The 21,260-nt window shown below is 44.5% G+C and overlaps 1 protein-coding gene across 1 annotated transcript in view; it reads left to right on the top strand.

The window, feature by feature from the left end:
- The window catches only part of MYO3A (myosin IIIA), a 170,083-nt gene extending 151,683 nt beyond the window's left edge, over positions 1-18,400 (top strand). The window contains exons 32-35 of the mRNA XM_027559932.1: positions 4,264-4,370; positions 10,183-10,223; positions 11,763-11,906; positions 17,376-18,400. Coding sequence (XP_027415733.1) covers positions 4,264-4,370; positions 10,183-10,223; positions 11,763-11,906; positions 17,376-17,493 — 410 coding nt within the window. The 3' untranslated portion in view covers positions 17,494-18,400. The remainder of the gene's footprint in view (positions 1-4,263; positions 4,371-10,182; positions 10,224-11,762; positions 11,907-17,375) is intronic.
- Positions 18,401-21,260: the final 2,860 nt, after the last annotated feature.

Below are 21,260 nucleotides of genomic sequence, written 5' to 3'. Positions count from 1 at the left end.
GATGGCATCACCTACTCAATGGACATGGGTTTGGGTGGACTCCGGGAGTTGGTGATGGACAGAGAGGCCTGGAGTGCTGTGGTTCATGGGGTCGCAAAGAGTCGGACATGACTGAACAACTGAACTGAACTGAATTCTGTGTTTTTTTAAAGGCCAATTGGAGAAAATGACTGACAATCAATAAATAATTTTCTAAAATTTGGCTCTTAGGAAAAAAAATTAATGTAGGTTTTCACCTCAGGCTATATACTCAAATATTTTTTCTGGTAGATTAAGACCAATATGATCTTGAAAAAAAAAGCAAGAAGTTATTGGGGGTCTTTTAAATGCCACCCCTGTGTTTTCCTTATTCTTCAGCCAGGAAAGCATGTATTTTTGTTATGTGACTATCTTCTTAGTCCCATGGATGTTTATACACAGGATGCATGCTCATGGCTCAGCGTAAGACTCAGCACAGGTGGCAGTCTTCAGCCACCCTTAGCATCATTGTGTGCGCTCCCCCTGTGTTTCTGGTGGGGTGTGCTCCTGTATGTATGCAGGATGGCTGGAAGTGAGGGAGAACCTAACTCCACGGACCAGAACAAAACTAACGAGCCTCTGAGGATTCTAATTCATGACCTCTGCCCAACAGAGGAGATGGGAGTAAATGACCGATAGGTAGTGAGCACTTCCAAGAGACAGATGGTGGTCCGGAGGGGACGTCTGTGGGTCTCACCACACCAGCAAAGCTGCTTCATTCTCCTCTGTTTCTCCCGTGACCTTAGTTTAGAAGAGAATGTGAGGGGTAGGCTGGGAGCAGCCTCTTCCCCAAACCTACGACTGTAACTGAAAAGCTAAATGCTCACTTTTTGAGGTCCTGATGCAGAGTTCTCAAATCTGAGGGGACAGAGAGCTCAAAGCCCATGAGCTATAGGAGGACAGATCTGACTTGGCTCTAGGGCATCGGTGGTCAGCTGATGGAAAAAAGAGCCAAAGGCGGACTTCTCTGGCAGTCCAGTGATTAAGGCTTCGCCTCCCCATGCAGAGGGTGGCAAATTCGATCCCTGATTGGGAAGTCAAGGTCTCATATGCCTTGTAGCCAAAAAACCAAAACATAAAGCAGGAGCAATATTGTAACAAATTCAGAAGACTTTTTAAAGGGTCCACATCAAAGGGGAAAAAAAGAAAAAAGAAAAGGAAGAGCCAAAGTAATTGTTGAGCAGGTTCAAATGGGGGTGGGGCTGGCAGCTGCCTTCTGAAGAGGTCACAGGGAGCCTGGAGACAGATCCACTGAACACTAAGGCACACCTGAAGTGCTCTGGATACTTTGAGCAGAGGCACCTGCCTTTGTAACGCATCACCTCAGGAAAACACCAAAGAAGGAAGGAGGGAAAACAAGTGGTCGGATCTATAACGAGCATGAGAAGTGAAAATATCTCTGGGAACTCAGAGCCTGAGGCAGTGCAAGGCAGAGAGGAGCACAGAGGGACTGAATCATCCACACAAGCTTGGAATCTGCACCCAGTTCTCTCCAAGCGACCTATCCTGGCTGAACGGCAGACAAGGTGAAAAGCAGACAGAGCAGCTTACTGAAGGCAGGTTGCAACCCAAACTATGGTGAATCCTGCCTTTAACACATAGCCACGAGCATTCCTCCCTTCTAAGATTTCCTCTGGGTCCTTATATTGCTTCAAGTTCACAGACTGTCCATTTGTGAATAGAAATTTACCAAAACTGACAAACAGATTTCTTAAGGAAGAAACAGTAACATCAATGCATTTCTATGCTGCTAATACCTGATTTAGACCTGTGATACTTTGGCAAATTATATTCTGCATGTTTACTTAAGTAAAATAGTATAATTATCATGAAATGAGAATAATGCTGAAATTTAATTTGCTAGAGCAAATATTGGCATTGAGTTTTAAGTCTGTCTTCTGCCTTCTGAATGCAAAATGTTGAGATTTGTCCTTTCATTATTTTTTAAATGTGCATTTCTGACAGACTCAAACACTTAATGAAATTATTAGCAGAACTACAATATAAATAAGTGTTTTACCTTCTGGCTATTTAATATAGCAACAACCTTTAAGAGCTAATATGTATCATGCACGTCACACAAAATGGTCACAAACCTAATTGTTCTACTGACAACATTGATGTGTTGCTGGTAATTCGTGATTATAAATGTTTATGTCACTTTTATAATTAAGGAGTTAGGATGATGTTGGCAGGCAATGTTTGTACACCCCCAAAGGAACAAAAATTTAGAAGGCAAAATAAACTTGTGCCTTTCTGAAATATTTGTATGCTGATAACCTTATGGGCAAAAAAATATGAAATATTCTGGGGAGGTTTAATCTGAATGATCATACTCTATTGAGTACATTCCTCAATAGTTTTCACCTACTGGCTGCCCACATTATATGGTCATAGCTGAAGGGGAGACACCTCTTAAGATTATTCAGCCCAAGCTTCACATTATCTTGGTGAAGAAAAAAGTTAATTCTGCAAGATATAAGAATTAATCAGAAGTTCTGAAAATTCAACACCTGTTGAGGTTATATCTGTAATATGCACATTCCCTCATGCATGTTTATAATTTTATGTAAATGTGACCATCCTATACATTCCAGGATTCTTTTGAATTCATTACTTTTAAAATTTTCTCTCTGGTGTCTATAAATGTGATCTCATGTATCAAGATCTCGTTTTCTTTTGTTTTATTCCAAAAATAACAGTAATGAATGATTGTCCTGCTTTTCTCTGGTCCACGTTGTTCCATGCCTTACACCACGATGACATACTCCCAACTAGCTGATCTTTGTCATCCAGCAATTTCCCATACATTTAAAAATGAAAGAGGTGGATAACATTAGGATGTGAATGCTCTTGTGATAAGTTTATTCACACAGTGGGCTGGGGCTGGGACTAGGAAGTTAGCCATCTGTGAGTCTCCATCCTGGTTAGAGTTGTTTTATGCTGGCAGTCATGGCTGCTTACACATATAAGTATGAGATATTCTTTGATTTGATTAGATTTGACTTGATTTGATTAGAAAGATTTGGAACAATTTGGTTTCTCTGTGTATTTCTACCTCTGAGGATTAGGAATTATTGTTGCCCCATTACTATATGCAGTAATGATCTACTGATGCCCTTAAAGTCCCACTAGAAAATGTGTGCTCAGATATCTGTTGAATATAGGCCATTCCCCAACTAAGCACCCGTACCCCACTCCTTGCCCAACTTTGAAATATTTTTTGTGCAGACATTCCTGCACAGATGTGCTCAGGGATGGAGATCAAGAATCATGAAAAATAGAAATTCTTTGTTAGAGGCCTATTGTTAGTCACTCGGTCCTGTCCAACTCTTTGCAACCCCATGGACTGTAGCCCACCAGGCTCCTCTGTCCATGGGATTCTCCAGGCAAGAATACTGGAGTGGGTAGCCATTCTCTTCTGTAGGGGATCTTCCCCACCTAGGGATCAAACCCAGGCCTTCAACATTATAGGCAGATTCTTTACCATCTGAGCCACCAGGGAAGCCCCAAGAGGCCTATTAGCTCTGTGCATAAAAAGCCATTTGTAAGGAGCACTGACTGCCAAGTGTGAAGATCATCAGCAACATCTGATGATGTTGCTACAGATTTGAGAACTTGGCTCTGTGAAAGAGCAAGGGAAGGAGGACAAACTTGATTCTTTCTTTGCCAGCATTTTCAAAGTCCAATCTGAACATCCTAATAGTTTAGATTCTAAATATTGGTGAAAGACTAGGTTAGACTTTTAGAAAAGAGGCCTGCCTGCAGACTAGCAGTCCCTTGGTTTGGGCCATAATATGAAGTGGTGCTTTAGACTGAGGATCATGCAGTGTGTGGATGGATGGATGGGTGGATGGGTAGATGAATGGATGGATAGGTGGGTCACTGTATAAGGCCAGCAACAGGGGATTCTGTGAGCATTATCCTCCTTTTCTAAGATTTTATGGCAGTTTTTCTCCTTCCTGCCCACTCATCCTCTGAGCTGCTATTCCATGTTACCAAACTGTGCAATTCTTTTCTTCCTCTTCCCCTTATTTCTCATGGTTCTAGACCATCAGACAATTGGAGGGAAGCATGTGGTGAGGATTATGATACGGGTTGGTGGGAACAACAAAGGAATTTCTTCTTTCTTCCAGTTTTAGCCCCAGTTGTATGTATATAATTTGTTCTTTAACCCTAAAGGAAAACCTTGCTTAATAATACCTTTGGTAATGGAGTCCTTATTTATGATCACCTTTCTTGTAGGTATCTCAAAAGGAGAGGAGCCAAAAATATTGAGACCCCCAAGGCGGCCCCGAAAACCCAAAACACTAAATAACTCTGAAGACTCCACATACTATTCTCTGCTTCATGTAAGTGTGTGTGTTAGGTGCTTAGTCGTTCACGTCCATCTCTTTGCGACCTCATGGACTGTAGCCTGCCAGGCTCCTTTGTCCTTGGAATGCTCCAGGCAAGAAGACTGAAGTGGGTAGCCATTCCCTTCTCCAGAGCATCTTCCCCACCCAGGGATTGAACCTGCGTCTCCTGCATTACAGGCAGATTCTTTACCTTTTGAGCCACTACTGGCTTGATCTTTTATCAAATGGGAGCTGTAGTGTCTCCTCTAATGGCCAGTAAGGAAACTGACCACACAGTCCCGTCAAGAGGGAGGGCTCTTTGAAGGAGACACTCGTTGGCTTCTCCTTCCTGGCCCCTCCCTGACTGATGACCTGGACACTTGCCTGTTCTCTAGCCTCTCTTCCTCAGGGTCCACCCCTCCCCCACAGGCCTATGGCCTCCCAAGAGTTTTCTCAGCTAGTCCTTGAATCTGAACCTATATGCAAATATCAACTCAGATAGAGAAGGGCATCACAGCAGGAGCTCTCCAGAGAGGGACCTTAGTGTGAAAGGGTGAGTCTCCAAGGAAGGGAGAGGGAGAAGGAGATACTTATCGAGGACCTTTTAAATTCTAGGTCCAGAGTGACCTGTGTTCACGAGCATTGTGAGATCGAATTCTAGAAAGAGCCTGAAAGGTGACATCCCTGTCTCCCGAATCAGGATTCTGAGACATGGATGAAGCACTTCTGAGCCCTGAGGGCCATTTGCTGTCCTCAGGTCTTCTGACTCCACATCTGTTCAGTCATAGTGAGCAGCCTGGGAGCTCTTGGCATCACCCTCGCCGGCCTGTCCTCCCTCTCAGGTTCCTGTTCTTCCATTAATCCACCGTCATCCACCTGGTTACCTACACCAGGAAAGTGGGAGACAGCTTGAGTCTTGCCTGCTGTCTCAAACCCAACATCAGATCAGTCACTCAAAAGCGTGTCTTCTCCCCACAAAGGCTGGCTCTGATTCATCTTCCTCCTCTGACTACCTTGGCAACTACTTTATTCCAGACTATCTCATTCCTCACCTGGATAGTTCAGACCCTACCTAATTGCTTCTAATCTCAGCTTCTGTAGTCCGTCTCGCCCTGCGTAGTGCCTTTAATAGCTTGGCCACTCCTGCATCAAATCCATACGCCTTCCTTGTTGGACCAGGGACAGCTCTTCCTCCCAGCCCCACTGACCAGAGTTACCTACTGGCATCTCTGCCGGTGCACAGCCTCCCATGCCCCTAAGTCTTTTGCTTCTGCTGGTCCTTCTATTTGGAATACTTATCCCCTTCCACCTGCATGGTTGAGAGAGCAACAGTTCTCCATGTCCCAAAGAACCCAGAGAAGGTTTCCCATGAGTTGGAATTTTCTCCTATCTCCCCAGCATCAAATGAAGCTTGACTTCCAGATCAGCCGTCTCCTAGTCCTCTTCCTTCTCTCTGGTGGTTTCTCTCCAGTTTCTTTGGAAGGGTCCTGTTCCCCTTGGTGTTGCCTAGGATTCAATCTTAGATTCTCTTATCATCCCATTACCTTCAGACATTCTCATCAGCTGCCATGACCTCAGTTTCTACCAATTCCTGAATCGTGGTCTCTGGCTCAGACCTCCCCCTCTCTCCAAACTCAAATATCAAAATGCCTAGTGTTCATTTTACGTATTCTATGTGATGGACAAAGGCACCCACACATGTATATGTGTGTGTGTGTGTGTGCATACGCACACCTACATACTATGGATACACATATACACATAGAGAGAGACCTATATACTATAGGTCCACACACACACGCATATGCAGGCACAGAGTTTTATTGAGATGTAAGTCACATGCCATACAATTCACCCATCTAAGGTATACAATTAAATGTTTTTCAGTGTAAATGCAGAGTTGTACAACCATCACCACAATTTTACTTTATTTTTTCATTTATTTTCAAAATACAACTTTTAATTGAAATATAGTTGATTTTCAATGTTGTAAATCAGTATACAAATTAAATATATATATAGCTGATTCACAAGTGAGTCCCAACTCCCAAGAAGATTATTACTTTGTCATCATACTATTATTTTTAAAATTAATATAAAGTGTTTTCATACATCTTAAATTATCAGTGACTGGAATCTGTTTTATAGCCCTGTCTCTTGAAATCTGTGGCTGCAGTGAAACATAAAACATAGAAAACTAGTATATTATTATAAGTAAAAACACACCATGGGTTCATATTTATCTGGCCCTTACCTGGATTGGGGGAGGTTACACATTAAGTGAAATTTAAGCTGTGATGGAGCCCCATCCCCTTTAAACATTAAAACACATTCTGTACTTTTAAATGGTTTTCATAAACATCATTCTAAAATATGCTGCATATTTTAAGCCTTCTCTTCATGACCCAGACCACTGTAGTCAGCAAAAATGTTTGTACTTTATTCACATCTGTGCTTATCAAAGAAGCTGCCTGACAATCGTATCTAAAGCAGCAGCTGCTTCTGTATTTGCCTGGCCCAGCTTCATATTTCTTCATAGCAGGTATAAATATGTATCTGCGTGTTTCCTGTCTGACTCTCCCCTGTGGACTAGAAGCTCCAGGAAGACAGAGACTTTGCTTCTTCTTATAGCCCTGTTGTTGCTCATCATGAGCCTATTTGCTAAAAAAAAAAACAGGACATATTTAGACAAGATTCTCAGCGCTGCCAGACTGTGGACATAACACCCCTCGTGCATGCTTGACATGAGCAGCTGTGCTGACAGGTGTCTCGACGATTGATACAGCTTTTTTTCTTCTTGGATATCGCCATTGACTGTGGTCATTCTAGCTGCCTTCATACCAATACCAGCTCTCTTCTGTGATGGGATTCTCTTAACCTCCTACATCTGGGAAATGTTGCTGTTGTCCTGTCCAAAATAAGAGTAAACTGAGGCTGAGAATCGTGGCTTTGAGGAGATAATGTTAGCTGAATACTTTGCTCTGTTGTCACGGGGTCTGGTGTCTGCTCTAACGTCCAGAAATTGTGCAGCCATCAGCAAAATGACTCAGGGCCAACAGCTTCCTCAAAAAGTGAGTGATGGACACAGTCCCATCACAGGCCCCTTCTGGTCCCATTATTTTTCTGGAGTCTTCCCCGAACATAGCAGCAGGTGGTTTGATCACTCCCAGGTCGCTTATTTTAATGTCTGCATTTTGGCTACTGTCTTAATCTTTGTGAAGACCTCTGAGTACATAATGCATTCATGTATTTCCAAAAGAAAAGTAAGAGTGTGTCCATCATATTGTAATGGAGGCGAATTTTCAAGTTTTACCATAAAGCAAATTTCTTTATGTTACACGGGAAGGAGAAGGTATAAGAGTCAGTGACCGAGGAAGGGTTTCTTCAGAGTCTGCTGAACTCAGACCTCTGTTCTTTCAAAAGCTTCCTCAGAATACATCCTCACCAGATCTCATACTTAAGTCATCTCTGTTTCCTTGTCTTTCTTCTTTACTCTGGTTTGGCAAGAACCTGCCACAGGACATTTGGTTCTTTATTTGCATTTTAAATTTCAGGTTTGCAATTTGTCATATCAAAACTTTAATTGAGGACTTCCTGTGGTCCAGTAGTTAACATGCCATACTTCTAATGCAGGGAGCATGGGTTCAATCTGTGGTCAGGGAGCTAAGATACTGTGGGTCATGCAGTGTGACCAAAATATAAATAATAAATAAAAATTAAAATATAATTTAAAAAGCCTAATTCAAGACATCATTGGTCTTAGCAATTCAAACATGCCTCATTTTATTGTGCTTCACGGGTACTGCTTTTTTTTTTTTTAACAAGTTGGAAGTTTTGTGGAAACCATTCAGAAAGTCTATTTGCACCATTTCCCCAACACAGTTTGCTCACTTCCTGTCTCTGTGTCCCATTTTGGTAATTTTTGAAATATTTCGGACCCTCTACCAGCATTTTAATGGCATTTTTAGCAATAAAATATGTTTAAATTTTTAAATTAAGGTATGCATTTTTTAGGCATAATGCTATTGCGCACTTTATAATAGACTATTGCCTTCTCTGATAATAGACTATAGTGTAGTATAAACTGGGCTTCCCTGGTGGTGTTAGTGGTAAAGAACTCTCCTGCCAATGCAAGAGAGATGTGGATTCAATCCCTGGGTCGAGAAGATCCCTTGGAATGCGGGATGGCAACCCACTCCAGTATCTCGCCTGGAGAATCCCCGTGGACAGAGGAGCCTGGAAGACTACAGTTCATGGGGTCGCATGGAGTCCGGCACGACTGAAGCGACTTAGCACTCATGCGCATAGCATAAACCGGCCATACCACACAGCATGTGGGATCTTAGTTCCCCAACCAGGGATCTCACTCTTGCATTGAAAGTGCAGAGTCTTAACCACCGTACTGCCAGAGAAGTCCCATGTAAATGTAACTTTTATGCACCAGGAAACCAAAAAAAAAAAAAAAAATTGTATGACATGCTTTATTGTGATACTCGCTTTATTGCAGTGGCCAGGAACCAAACCTGCAATATCTCTGAGATGAGTGTGTAAGTGCCCCTAATATAAAGCCCTCAGTGATAAAATGCATATTAAATCCTCTTCTAGGTCATACAGTATCCTTCTTCATGATGAAGAATGCCATCACGTACATCCCTAACTTTAGCCCTAGAGCCTAGGAAACTAAGAGACAATTAAATGTAAAGCTCTGTCTTAAAGTTCATATTTCTCTGCCTTTGTTCCTTATTTACAGCTCCTATTTTATTCCTTTGACTACATAATTGCTTCTATTATAAGCCATTTTAAATAATTTTGGGAAAAATATACCACAGAATTACATTTCATAAGAGTATTCTAGCACAGATGAGAGTGAAAAAAAAGTGCAGACAATATTTCTTCCTTTAAGAATTCAGTAATTGAGAACCAACTTGTACATAGCATCTCCCAGACAGAAATACTGATCCAGAAGAAAATGTGGTCCTTGCCAGGGCAGAGCAGTATTTGATTCTTGGCTGTAGAAAGAGGATCTCTGTTACTCAGCATCATTCAGCATCTCTTCAGATTATAGAAAATTGTTATCAAGAATAAGAGAGACACTTTTTCAGATAATGGATCAAGGAGGCAGGACCTCTCAGATTAAAGCAGGAACACCACCCTGGTCCCAGGGGATCATTAGCTGAACTGCTGGGGGCCGTTGTACCTCAGCTGGTACATCATTGTTTGTAAGCATCTCCTAGCCTAGGGCTCTGGGTCAGGAACATGAAGTTAACAGGAAATGTTAAGGAGGACAGGAATGTCTTTGGTATCCTGCCCCTTACATTGTTATTTTCAGAATGATCCACTCCCAGACTTGATGCAGGTAAGCATTCACTTCTACCTCATCCACTGGCTATAATACCAACCAATAAGAAGAAAGCAAACTATGAACTTTTTGACTCATCTAACATTTTAGGGTATTAAAATGATAAACGATGAGAAAAAGGTGATTCAGTGTATCTATAAAGATAATGGGAAAACCCTTCATATTGACAAACCATTATTATTAATAATTGCCATTTTTATTATCTTGCATTTTTAGGGTGTCAGTCAACTTGATGCTTGCATTAGTGTTTCCACAATTATAATATCTTCAGCTTGTTTGCAGTATTTGTTTCCTTAGCCTAAAAGACATATATACTCTTTTCAACATGTAAATATAAAAGTTCAAATATATTGAGCTAAAACCCAGTGAAATATAATTTTATATGTTAATACTATAGTAATATATCCATTAATTATATTAAGATCATAATATTATATAGATTATTTTTAATTATTCTATTCCCTTTAGAAATCAATCCAAGAAGAAAAACGAAGACCAAGGAAAGATAGGTAATTATTGTTTTTAAATTTTAATAACTCATCAAACCAAAATATAAATCTATATGTTCAAATTATGTTTAAAGGCCACCTATTTTATATGCATAGATTTGGAAAGTGATGTGCTGTCAATAAATTTTAAAATATGGAGTTTATATGTAATCTATAAGATCTTGCCTATTGGAAATATATATTGAGCTAAACCCAGCAGGTGGCTCATCCATCTACCAATGCAAGAGGCACAGATTTGATCCCTGGGTTGGGAAAGACCCCCCTGGAAAAGGGAATGGCAACCCACTCCAATATTCTTACCTGGGAAATCTCATGGACAGAGGAGCCTGGCGGACTACAGTCCATAGGGTCGCAAAGACTCAGACACAACTTAGGGACTGATCACAAGCAGAAACGCAGTGCATGGTATATATACTGTGGACTCAAGACAGTTTTGAATAAATTGTACCATCCAATACAGAATTGTCCTTTCTTGTCCCATTAATATGGTTTTGATTGAGCTATTTGAACATGCTCATGTTCATGAGCTTTCTTTCCCCAGACTCCTTTGTACTTCTTTGTTCTTCAACACGAGCTAAATCTTACATTTTATTAATATAATGGTATGGATTTGTCAGGAAGATGAGGTTTCTGACACCTGTGTGTGTGGGCCACTTCAATTCAAACTATTTCCCTTTCCCTGTAACATTTCAGTCCATGCTTTTAATATCATCCCACTATTTCAATCAACTAATTTCCAGACAGTGCTCAAAACAATTGAGAGTTCTTCTGAGAAGCATGAGTGGACACAGAGTTCCCTATTTATGAATTGGTGGCATTCTGAAAATGTGTTTGCAAATTGGTTATCTTAACTTGAAAAGAGCTTTTCCCCAAAGGACTGTAACACCTGGTAGTTTTCCAGACCGTTACCTCTTGACCTCGGATGAAGTCCCATCAGATCACAGAGCACCTGGGAACCAGAAGCATAGCTTGAGTAGATCCACGAATGAGAATGGTTGGGGACACACCCCTGCCTGTGTGTCACATGCAGGAATTAAAATCTAGTACAGAAATTAACCCCCCAAAGAGCAGGCGATAGGGAAGGACAGGGGTTGCCTGTGAAGGAAGTCAGGTAAGATCATGATGCCCTGTGTGCATCTATGGGCTGATGGATAAATTTGGGAAATGGTTGTGCCGGGACATAAAGGTCAGCTTTCCTCATAGTGGCCCAAGGGTCACTTGTGAGCTGTGGCCAAATGAGTATTTATAATCACCAACTATCTAGTAGCTGCTAGTTTTGTGCCAAGTTGGATGTGGTAGAAGTTGGAAAAGCATTTCCAGCAGCTAAATACTCTCCTAAAGGTCAGAGGTGAGTGGTTTTTCTTTGTAACTTATGGTATGTACTGTTTTTTGCACATCGCAAGACTGCTCTCATTCCTATTAGCATGCATGTGGGACTCAATTACTGTAAATATTAATGCTTTAAATGAAGAAACCGAGTGTCTTACAAGTTTCGGTGAGTAGACAGCCTGATTCTATGGTGTGTTTGGTCATTTGCAGTCAGGGGAAATTATTAGATCTGGAGGATTTCTATTATAAGGAGTTTTTGCCCAGTCATCCTGGACCAAAGGACCACAACCCTAGTTTAAGAGAACGAAGACAACAGCAAGAACTCCAGAACCAATGTTTCAAAGCTGATGAAAGGTAATAAATATATGTTAAAAGTACAGCATTTTGGATGTTATACTCACCATTCCATTTCTAGAGCACTTTCATTTATGTATGGACTAATCAGGCTACAGTCCATGCGATCACAAAGAGTTGAATATGACTGAAGCGATTAAGCTTGCTAGCTTAATGACAGTGTCCTTACTGAATATTGCATCTTGTGATTGATACGTTGTTTAAAAGTGAAATCAAGGATTATGGTAGGTAATCAGATATCCCAGTTTTTCTGCACAATCTCAGTGTTTACTTGTTTTCTTGGTGTAATCATCAATAGAATCTCCTTTTAAAATACCTCAGTTTCGATGATAAATGATATGGTCATACTAACTGTAAGCAGTACCTGTCTTCAGTAGTAGCCACAACCTATGTTTACGCTCTAACCAATGTGATTTTATTTACTTATTGGTTTCTCAATGATGCTATGTAATTTCTCAGAATTGATGATGTCAGACCAAAAAAAAATATTGGGGAGAAAATTTCATACAGAAATGTGTATTTTGGATATGATTTTCACTTTGCCACCAGCTTTGATATTTAACTTAAACCATTTGTAGCTTACTTAGAATTTGGGGAATCTTTTTTTCTTTCCCCAAAAAATTCTTAGTAAAGTTTTGAAATTGAGGGCACATAATAAGGTGGACATGTGGTATATGAAAAACGGGAACAACACCAGGCAATATAAAGCTGTTTTTCCAACATTCTAACTGAACATCCTGTTGGCCCAGGGCACTCAGACGCCTCACCCACCTCTTTGACAGTGTGACGTGTGGTTAAAAGAAGAGGCTTTAGAGTCTTAGATTTGGGTCCCAATTCTGCTACTTCAGTTCAGTTCAGTTCAGTTCAGTCGCTCAGTCGTGTCTGACTCTTTGCAACCCCATGGATCGCAGCACGCCAGGCCTCCCTGTCCATCACCATCTCCCGGAGTTCACTCAGACTCACGTCCATCAAGTCAGTGATGCCATCCAGCCATCTCATCCTCTGTCGTCCCCTTCTCCTCTTGCCCCCAATCCCTCCCAGCATCAGAGTCTTTTCCAATGAGTTACTGAGTAACCTTGCTCGTGTTACTGGGCCTCTCTAAGCTTCCGTTTCCACATCTGCAAAAGGATTTACTAATTGCTTCTCCCTGTTGTTGGAGAGACGAAATGAAATGATGAATGAGGATGTGATTAATGCCAGACATGGTGCTGGGGAGTTGTTCAATAAATGGTGGCCGTCATTCTCTTTATTTGCCTGTCCAGAACCAACCTGAACTATGATTTCTGCCCCTTATCTCCAAAAGAAGAGGTATTCTTCCATCTCAGAGCCGAGAACTGTTAACAGGTTCGAGCTTAGAGATGCTCTGGTCCAACCACAGAGCTCTATACGGGAGTACACCAAGTGCCCAAGAGATTAAAGGATGTGCCCAAAGTCCCAAATAGCGTGTGTGAACTAAAATCCAAGCGCTTTCAATCCCAGCTCAGTTGGCTTCTCACTGACTTAGCTGCTTCCCATTTTGACAGGCCAGTCTGCCTCCTCTCCAGTGTGTTCTCCCCTCCCCCAGCAGCAGACATGCATTTGCTGTGAACCTGTTCTATCCTGACATTCCAGTGGCATCTAAGGATGTGGAGTCAGCGTTCACTAGACTAAAAGCTGGAAGTCCGCATCACTGGAGTGCTCGTTGCGCTCTTATCTTGTCTTTGCTCTGATCTCATTTACTCTTCCCAGGAGCTGGGGCAGGGCGGGGGTTGGGATGGGGGAGTTACTCTCACTGTCCTTTTTATAGATGAGGAGGCTAAGCCTCCAAAGTTTCATACTGCATATAGTCACCTAGATAATAAGTAATGGAATTGAAATTTGAGCACAGGCATTTGTGTGTTTAGAGTTGACTTTAGGCACCCACACTGGGTGCTAGAGGAAGGAGATGCAATGAATGCAGGGGTGTGTAAGATACAGATAGAACATCCTTATGTTCATATATGAGGAGCTGGGCTCTAGAGAGAAAGTATACTGATTTAACCATGCTGACAGGCAACTCCAAGGTGGCATATTTCTAAACTAAGGAAGATTAAAGGGATAAACCAGAAAGTACAGTAGATCAACCTTGATAGGATCTTGGCTTTAAAATAAAAAACAAAACAGAAAAACAGCTCTAAAGGATCTTTGGGGACAATTAGAGAAGCTTCAGGCCAAACTATCTGTTGGAATATTTTATACATCTTATATATCTTAAATTATTATTTTATAAACAAATATATTACATCTTTTATATATTTATACTGTATAGAAATATGTGTGTGTGTTAGTTGCTCAGTCATGTCCAATTCTTTGTGACCCTCATGGACTGCAGCCCACCAGGCCACCCTGTCCATTGAATTCTCCAGGCAGTACTGGAGTGGGATGCCATTTTCTTCTCCAATATATAGCAATATATAGTACATCTTTAGACTCCCCTGGTGGCTCAGATGGTAAAGCATCTGCCTACAATGCAGGAGACCTGGGTTCGATCCCTTGGTGGGGAAGGTCCCCTGGAGAAGGAAATGGCAACCCACTCCTGTACTCTTGCCTGGAAAATCCCATGGACACAGTCCACAGGGTCACAGAGTCAGACATGACTGAGTGACTTCACTTCACTTCAGTGCATATTTATGTGTAAATATTATTACATTATTCTGATAATTTATTACATCTATTTATATATATTTTGAACATATACATCCCAAATATTAGCATTAGTACACCAGGAAGGTATGAGCAGGTCTGGGTATCAGGGACAACAGCCATGAAGAGTTGAGTATCTTGTGAATTTTAATAAATGGAAGCAGGTGGCAGGTAGCCAGTGATTAGCCAGACGCGTGTCTGTACTCCTGGCTAAGACCAAACCTTCCGTTTGTGCACTGAATCCTAGTCCTTCCGTGTTCACCAGAGCATTGTCCTGCAACTGTCCCCTCTCTCTTCTACACCTTGAATGTCTGTTCCCTTTACAGAATCATTTCTGACAGTCTGTGAACATGGTGTAATTGGATGCATCCTAAAAAGCACCCTTGACTCAATCTGGAAGTCCACCTTGACTTTCCAGAGCACCAGTGTTCCTGGTCTTCATTACATCAGAAGAGTAATAGATGAGTGTGATCCTGCCTCCTCTAGGTCATCTCTCCCCACCCTTTCTTGGGCTACCACACTCAGGTTTCCATTCCCATCACTCCATGGAAACTGTCCCTGCCAAGATCATCCTATCTGGAGATGATTCTCAATCCTTATCTCACCCTATAAGTAGCATGTGATGTTCTTTCTTCAAACATTTTCTTCACTGTCTTCCAGGACAGTAAGTACTTCTCTTGGTTTGCCCACTCACTCACTGGCTGCTCCTTCTCATTCCCCATGGCTGATTTCTTTTCATTTGCCTGACCTCATCCTTTGTATATCTTAAATATCATCTATTTACCTAAAACTCTCAAACTGAGAATACCCTGAGATCAGGGCTTATATATCCAACTGCCTATTCAGTATCTCCTCTTGAATATCTAGTATCCCAAACTTAGCACAATTGAAACCAAAATCTTTTAACTCACCCTGCCCCCAAAGATATTCCTTCAGCAGCGTTCCCCATCTCATTAAATGGCAACCTCATTTTTCTTGTTGTTTTAGGTAAAAACCTTGGAAACATTCTTAATTCCTTTCTTTTACACCCCACATCCATTCAGTGGACTCTTCCAGATCGACCTACCAAAATGACCAAAATCTGACCAGTTCTCAGCTACTCAGGCTTGCTTAGACTATTGCCCAGTCTTTTCACAGGCCTCTTTACTTCCACTGAATCACTCTGCTACTCAGAAACCTCCAGTGTCTCTCTTGTTCAAGTCCCTGCCATGGTCTCAAAGCTCCATGTTGTCTGTCACACTGTCCCCTCCTTCCTCCTGCTCTCATCCCTTGCTGTTCTGCCCCTTGCTTGCTCCACTCCAGCCATAATAGCCTTCTTGCTGTGCCATGAACACAATATACACACTGTCATCTTAGGATCATAATGGGGGTCTCCTGTCATCCTGGAATGACTGCCCTTCCTTGCAAGATCTGCCTGGCTCCCTCCTCCCCTTCTTCAGGTCTCCCATCAGATGTCACCTTATCAGAGAGTCCTTTCCTGATCACCCTCTATGAAATTGCTTACTACTACTACTACTACTACTACTACTAAGTCGCTTCAGTCGTGTCCGATTCTATGCAACCCCAGAGACGGCAGCCTACCAGGCTCCCCCGTCCCTGGGATTCTCCAGGCAAGAACACTGGAGTGGGTTGCCATTTCTTTCTCCAGTGCATGAAAGTGAAAAGTGAAAGTGAAGTTGCTCAGTCATGTCTGACTCTTAGTGACCCCATGGACTGCAGCCTACCAGGCTCCTCCATCCATGGGATTTTCCAGGCAAGAGTACTGGAGTGGGGTACACTCACACACATGTACCGCCATCCACCTGGCTCTTCTTTGTAGAAGGCTTCCCAGCCTCCCAACTCTCACCACCTGGAGTACTGGAGCTGTTCATGGTCCTCTCCCCTTCTAGACTGTAAATCCTGGGAGAGTAGGGACTTGTGTACACCCATCACCTACACCGGTAGCTGATACTTAGTAGGTGCTCCATGAATAAATGAATTGATGAATAATGCTGCATTTTAGGGAGCTCCTTGCTTCCCCCAAGCAAGCTGCAGAACCTAAAGGTAATTGTTGGCAGGGTTTCCTAGCAGTGGCTCCAGGAAGGTGGCCCAACAGCCTCACTGAAGATGTTGAAACATTGGAAAAGCTAACAGAGTGATTGTGCGATTTGGGGGAAGCATTTAGTTGGCTCAGCCGGTAAAGAATCTGCCTGCAATGCAGAAAACCCCGGTTCGATCCCTGGGTTGGGAAGATCCCATGGAGAAGGGAATGGCAACCCACTCCAGTATTCTTGCCTGGAGAATTCCATGGACAGAGGAGCCTTGGGGGGACGGTGTGTGTGTGTGCGGGGGGGGGGGGGGGGGGGGAGCCACAGTCCATGGGTCACAAAGAGTCGGACACGCCTGAGTGACTAACACACTTCCTTTAAAACAAAGAACTGAGCGTTTGCAAAATGATTGTCTATAGAGGCACATTGAGTTTACTGTTTAAGGAGAAGGTACTGAAGTATTAATTGGTTGTGAATTATTTCAAGCCAAACCAAGCTCACCTTTCTGAACTACACCTTCTGATGTTTTACTTAGCTGTCATTCAACTAGGCTTCACCAGCTTCCACCAACCCATCTGCTCCTCGCTCAGGAGTTTTGCAAACCTGCTGAGGAAATACCTCAAATCCGTTAGGTTACTGCCCTGCTGTTTTGAACATGTGGTTCTTAAACGTCCAGTGAAGGTGGGAGGTGTGGGAGAAGGACCCGCCTGACTTGGGGAGGGCGGGGAAGCCGCGGCGCGCGCTGGCGCCGCTGATGCTCGGCCCCCGGTCTCCCTCGCAGGTGCTGGGCGGCGGAGGACTGCGTGGAGGAGGAGAATGGGCCCGCCGCAAACCCCTACGACTACAGGAGGCTCCTGCGCAAAACCTCCCAGCGCCGGCGGCTCGTTCAGCAGGTGTAGCCCCGCTGCTCAGCGGTCAGCGCCGTCGGGATGTGCCCGAGACTGCGGGGCTTGCCGGGGCCAAAGCGGGGGACCCTCGGGCGCTGCGCCATCAGGCACGGGGGCTGCGGCTCTAACCTTTGTAGGGGTTGCCCCCTCGAGTGCCCGGGCCAGCCGCTGGTGCTCGGAGGGTAGAGAACCGAGAGCCCTTCAGACGCGGCGTCTCCGCGCTCCCGCGTCCTCCTCTCCCACCAGCCTGCCAGGCTGGGCGTCCCTGGCCCCGGCTGCCAGTGTGTCTCTTTGTTCACTTCTGCGACACCTCTTGTGGACTCGACTGCGCCTGAGCTCTCGCCGACCCCTTCTCTCTCCTTCTGAGTGATTTCAAAGATTTCGTCTTTCTTGGAAACGGCTTTGCCAGGCCCGCAGGATCCTCGCTGAGGGGTTGAGTCCGTGAGAAGCGAACAAAGCCCCGAGGTTTGGGGGCGGGGCCGACTTTGAGGATGAACTTCATCCCAAACTCGCGCTTTCCCTTGCTTTGGTCTTTAAAGCTATCAAATAAAGGAAATGCATTGGAAAGGACGTGGTCCACCGGATTCCCCTTAGGGCCCAGGTTCCTGCTGCCCAGCTGTGCAGGTGACAGGGCCCAGGGAGGGGAGGAGGTGCCTTCTGTCTTTCATCAACGAATAACTTCGTTCCCTACCCCCATCCCAAAGGAACATACCGTCTAACTTAAAAAGCCCCCATACTTTAGACACACACGTGGGCTCTAGACAAGACTCCGAATCCTGCAACACACAGCGCCCACACGCACGGAGCCCCAGCTCGTCACACACACACACAGTCTTCCCAACCAAGGTGGCTTCCTTACAGAGGAGGAGATGGGTGGATAGCATCCCCGACTCAATAGACATGAGTTTGAGCAAACTGGCAGATGGTGAAGGACAGAGAAATCTGGGGTGCTGCAGTCCGTGGGGGTCGCAAAGAGTCAAACACTATTGAGCGAATGAACAACAATAAAAATTCTGGTCCCACCACTGAGCTGAGCGGTCCAATTTTGAAGGTTCTCTTAGTTTGAGTTTTGGTGTATTTAAGATGGAAGGGATGGTGGTGGGTAGGCAACTCGTTTGCCTTCCTCAGTTGACTGCATTTTATTTAAAAACTCAGGTTAAGCTCTTCTGTGACTGTGATGCCCTCTGAGTCTGTGCAGCCTGGTACAGGAGAGAGAAGAACGTGCTGGAAGGGTTCTATCTCTTCTGCCAGAGTCCCCAGCTCCTGCACCCATGGCCCTGGGCTGGGGGTCTTGGGGAAAGTATTCAAGGAGGGAGTGAGAGCACGCGTGCTGCTGGCTAACAGCATGTATTGTGGCTAACAGCATGTATTGCGCTGCTCTCCGATGGGTGGTAAGGTTCTCTCCACCCCAAGCAGTTGGCACCGAAAGGTCCCCAGTGGTGGTGCCAACAACCTCTTCCTTTTACAAAGGGTACCCTCTAGAGGGGAAGCCTCCCACTGAGGCAGAGCTGAGCTTCAAGGCCAAGTGCACTCAGGCCCTGCTCCTTAACCTGGGTTCCCGCCTGGGCCTCCATGGGGGTTGGGACCCGGAAGAAGGAGCCACCTTTGTGGTGTGGACCAACTGCAGGGCTGTGGTCGCGGTACGGGCTGGGCCTGGTCCAGGCATCCAGGAGACCAGCCCTGCAGGGCACTGTCAGGGAGGAGATGGAGGGGCATCTCTAATCCAAGGTGTCCTGGCCCCCTCCACCGCTACTCACCTGTCCACCCACCACCAGGAGGCCTTAGAGGGACAAAAGCAGCTCTGCTTCTTTGCCAGTCCTCTTCAATCAAAGCTTTCAGAGTGGCCCCACAGACCAGAGCCCTGGAAGCCTGGCCCGTTGCTGGAGAGGGAGGCAATTGGGCCCCTCCCTAAAGTCCACAGCACTTGCCTTTTGAAGTGGGACTAGAACAGAGAGCAGCAAACACGTGATGAAAGGTTGCAATGTTTTTGTTTTCCTTTCTTCTTTTGAATTCTTCATTTTCTCTCCTTTCCCTTCTCTCTTTCCATCTCTTCTTCTTTGTCCTCTGACACTTAAGGGAGGACTCCAGGGAAAATTCATACCAGACACTCTTCTTTGGCAGGCCTGCAAGGCAATCTCTGGGTAAACCACTGACAAGAAATAGGTCAACCAAGGAAACTGACCCTGGCCAGCGGCCCTAGGAGCATGAGTCTCTTCCCTTATTCGAGGAAGGACCTTCGAAAGCTCTTCCCCAGCGCTGGCCCGCCTCCCCTCGCCATCCAGTGGCTGCCTCCTTTGTGAACTAATGACTGTAATTATTACCTCCCAGAGCTCTTTTGTTATCTCCAACCCAAGCCCAAATGAGGGGGGAGCGGGCTCTTTTTTGAAATGAAAGTCTTTATAAAGCAAATTGCCTGTCTTGGGAGGGCGGGCATTAAGGAAAGACAAATCAGATACTGTGTGCATCTGAAGTGGGTGTGTTAGATAAAAAATGTAAATATCACCATTAGGTTCAAAACACTGGGATTTCTGATTTAATGCAGTTTATTCAAAGAGAAGAAGTTTAAGTCATTGCTTTAAAAAAAATCTATTCAGTGTTGTGATTTCTACCTTTCTTGTATTTTAATCTGTTTCCTTCTTTGAGGCTCTGTGTGCATGTGTTTTAAACATCTAAAAGAATATTTTTGTTTTCGACCACTCATCCGTAGTAGAAAAATTCTGCAACTCCAGCCTGCTGACTTGAAGTGAAACATGTGCAGGATTTGGAGTGGATTTAAGCAAAGAATGGGTCTCTTCTCCAGCTTCTCTCTTCACTGAGGAGCAGGAGCTGCAGAGCCATCTGCCAGCGGCGCCAACGGCCAACCCACAGAATCTTTACATCCCTGGAGTTGGATCCACCCCTGGAGTGGATCCACTGGAGTATTGGAACTGGGAGCTCGGGAAAGAGGGTGGAATGCAGGCCTGTGTTCCTGTTAACCTGGTGGTCGCAACCTGGCGCAGGCTTCTCAGCACAGCAGGCTCTGAGCCGAGCCAAAGGCCAAGGGGCCAGCACCCTTCCCCACACCCACTCACAGGCTCAGATCTGGCAGCCACGGTGCCAATCCTGTGGCTCCTCCAGGCTCGTGGAAAGAAGACAAAGCTTTGTGGAGAGAATTGACCAGCCACCGCATGCCTTGGGGCACAGGATTTGGGCTTGTACTAGGCCACCCCGGGTCCTGTGACATCCTTCCTAGGCCAGGGTCAAGGGATGATAGACTGAGGATCCACTGGTATCTGCTTTAGCAGCAGTTTTGGTAATTTGCTTCAGTGATCAGAGAAAGAATGGCCTGTTCACACAGTGGAAATGAAAAGCGCCTGCCCCAGGTGAGCAGCACGCAGGGGAGTGTGGCCTTGGGAGGCTGGATGCAGCCGGGTCACCCTCACCCTCTCTCCCTGCTCCTGGGAGCTGCAGGGTGTACTTGACACTGATTTCTACTGCCAAGGGAACGCAGTGCAAACTCAACAGGCCTTACATTCTTAAGGCACCCCAACCCCGCAACCTTTGTTTAATAGCTTGTTGAGAAAGGAAAATGTAAGAGTGGAGAGGTTATGATCTCGTGCACACATGCTAAATTGCTTCAGTCGTGTCTGAGTCTTTGCAACCCTATGGACTGTAGCCCACCAGGCTCCTCTGTCCATGGGATTCTCCAGGCAACAATACTGGAGTGGGTTGCCCTGCCCTCCTCCAGGGGATCTCCTGGACCCGGGGATCGAAGCCGCGACTCCTGTGTCTCGTGCATT

Source organism: Bos indicus x Bos taurus, chromosome 13 (assembly GCF_003369695.1).
Source record: "Bos indicus x Bos taurus breed Angus x Brahman F1 hybrid chromosome 13, Bos_hybrid_MaternalHap_v2.0, whole genome shotgun sequence".
Lineage (NCBI taxonomy): Eukaryota > Metazoa > Chordata > Mammalia > Artiodactyla > Bovidae > Bos > Bos indicus x Bos taurus.
Note: the sequence above shows the minus strand (reverse complement) of the source record. Positions and strands in the feature narration are given on the sequence as shown.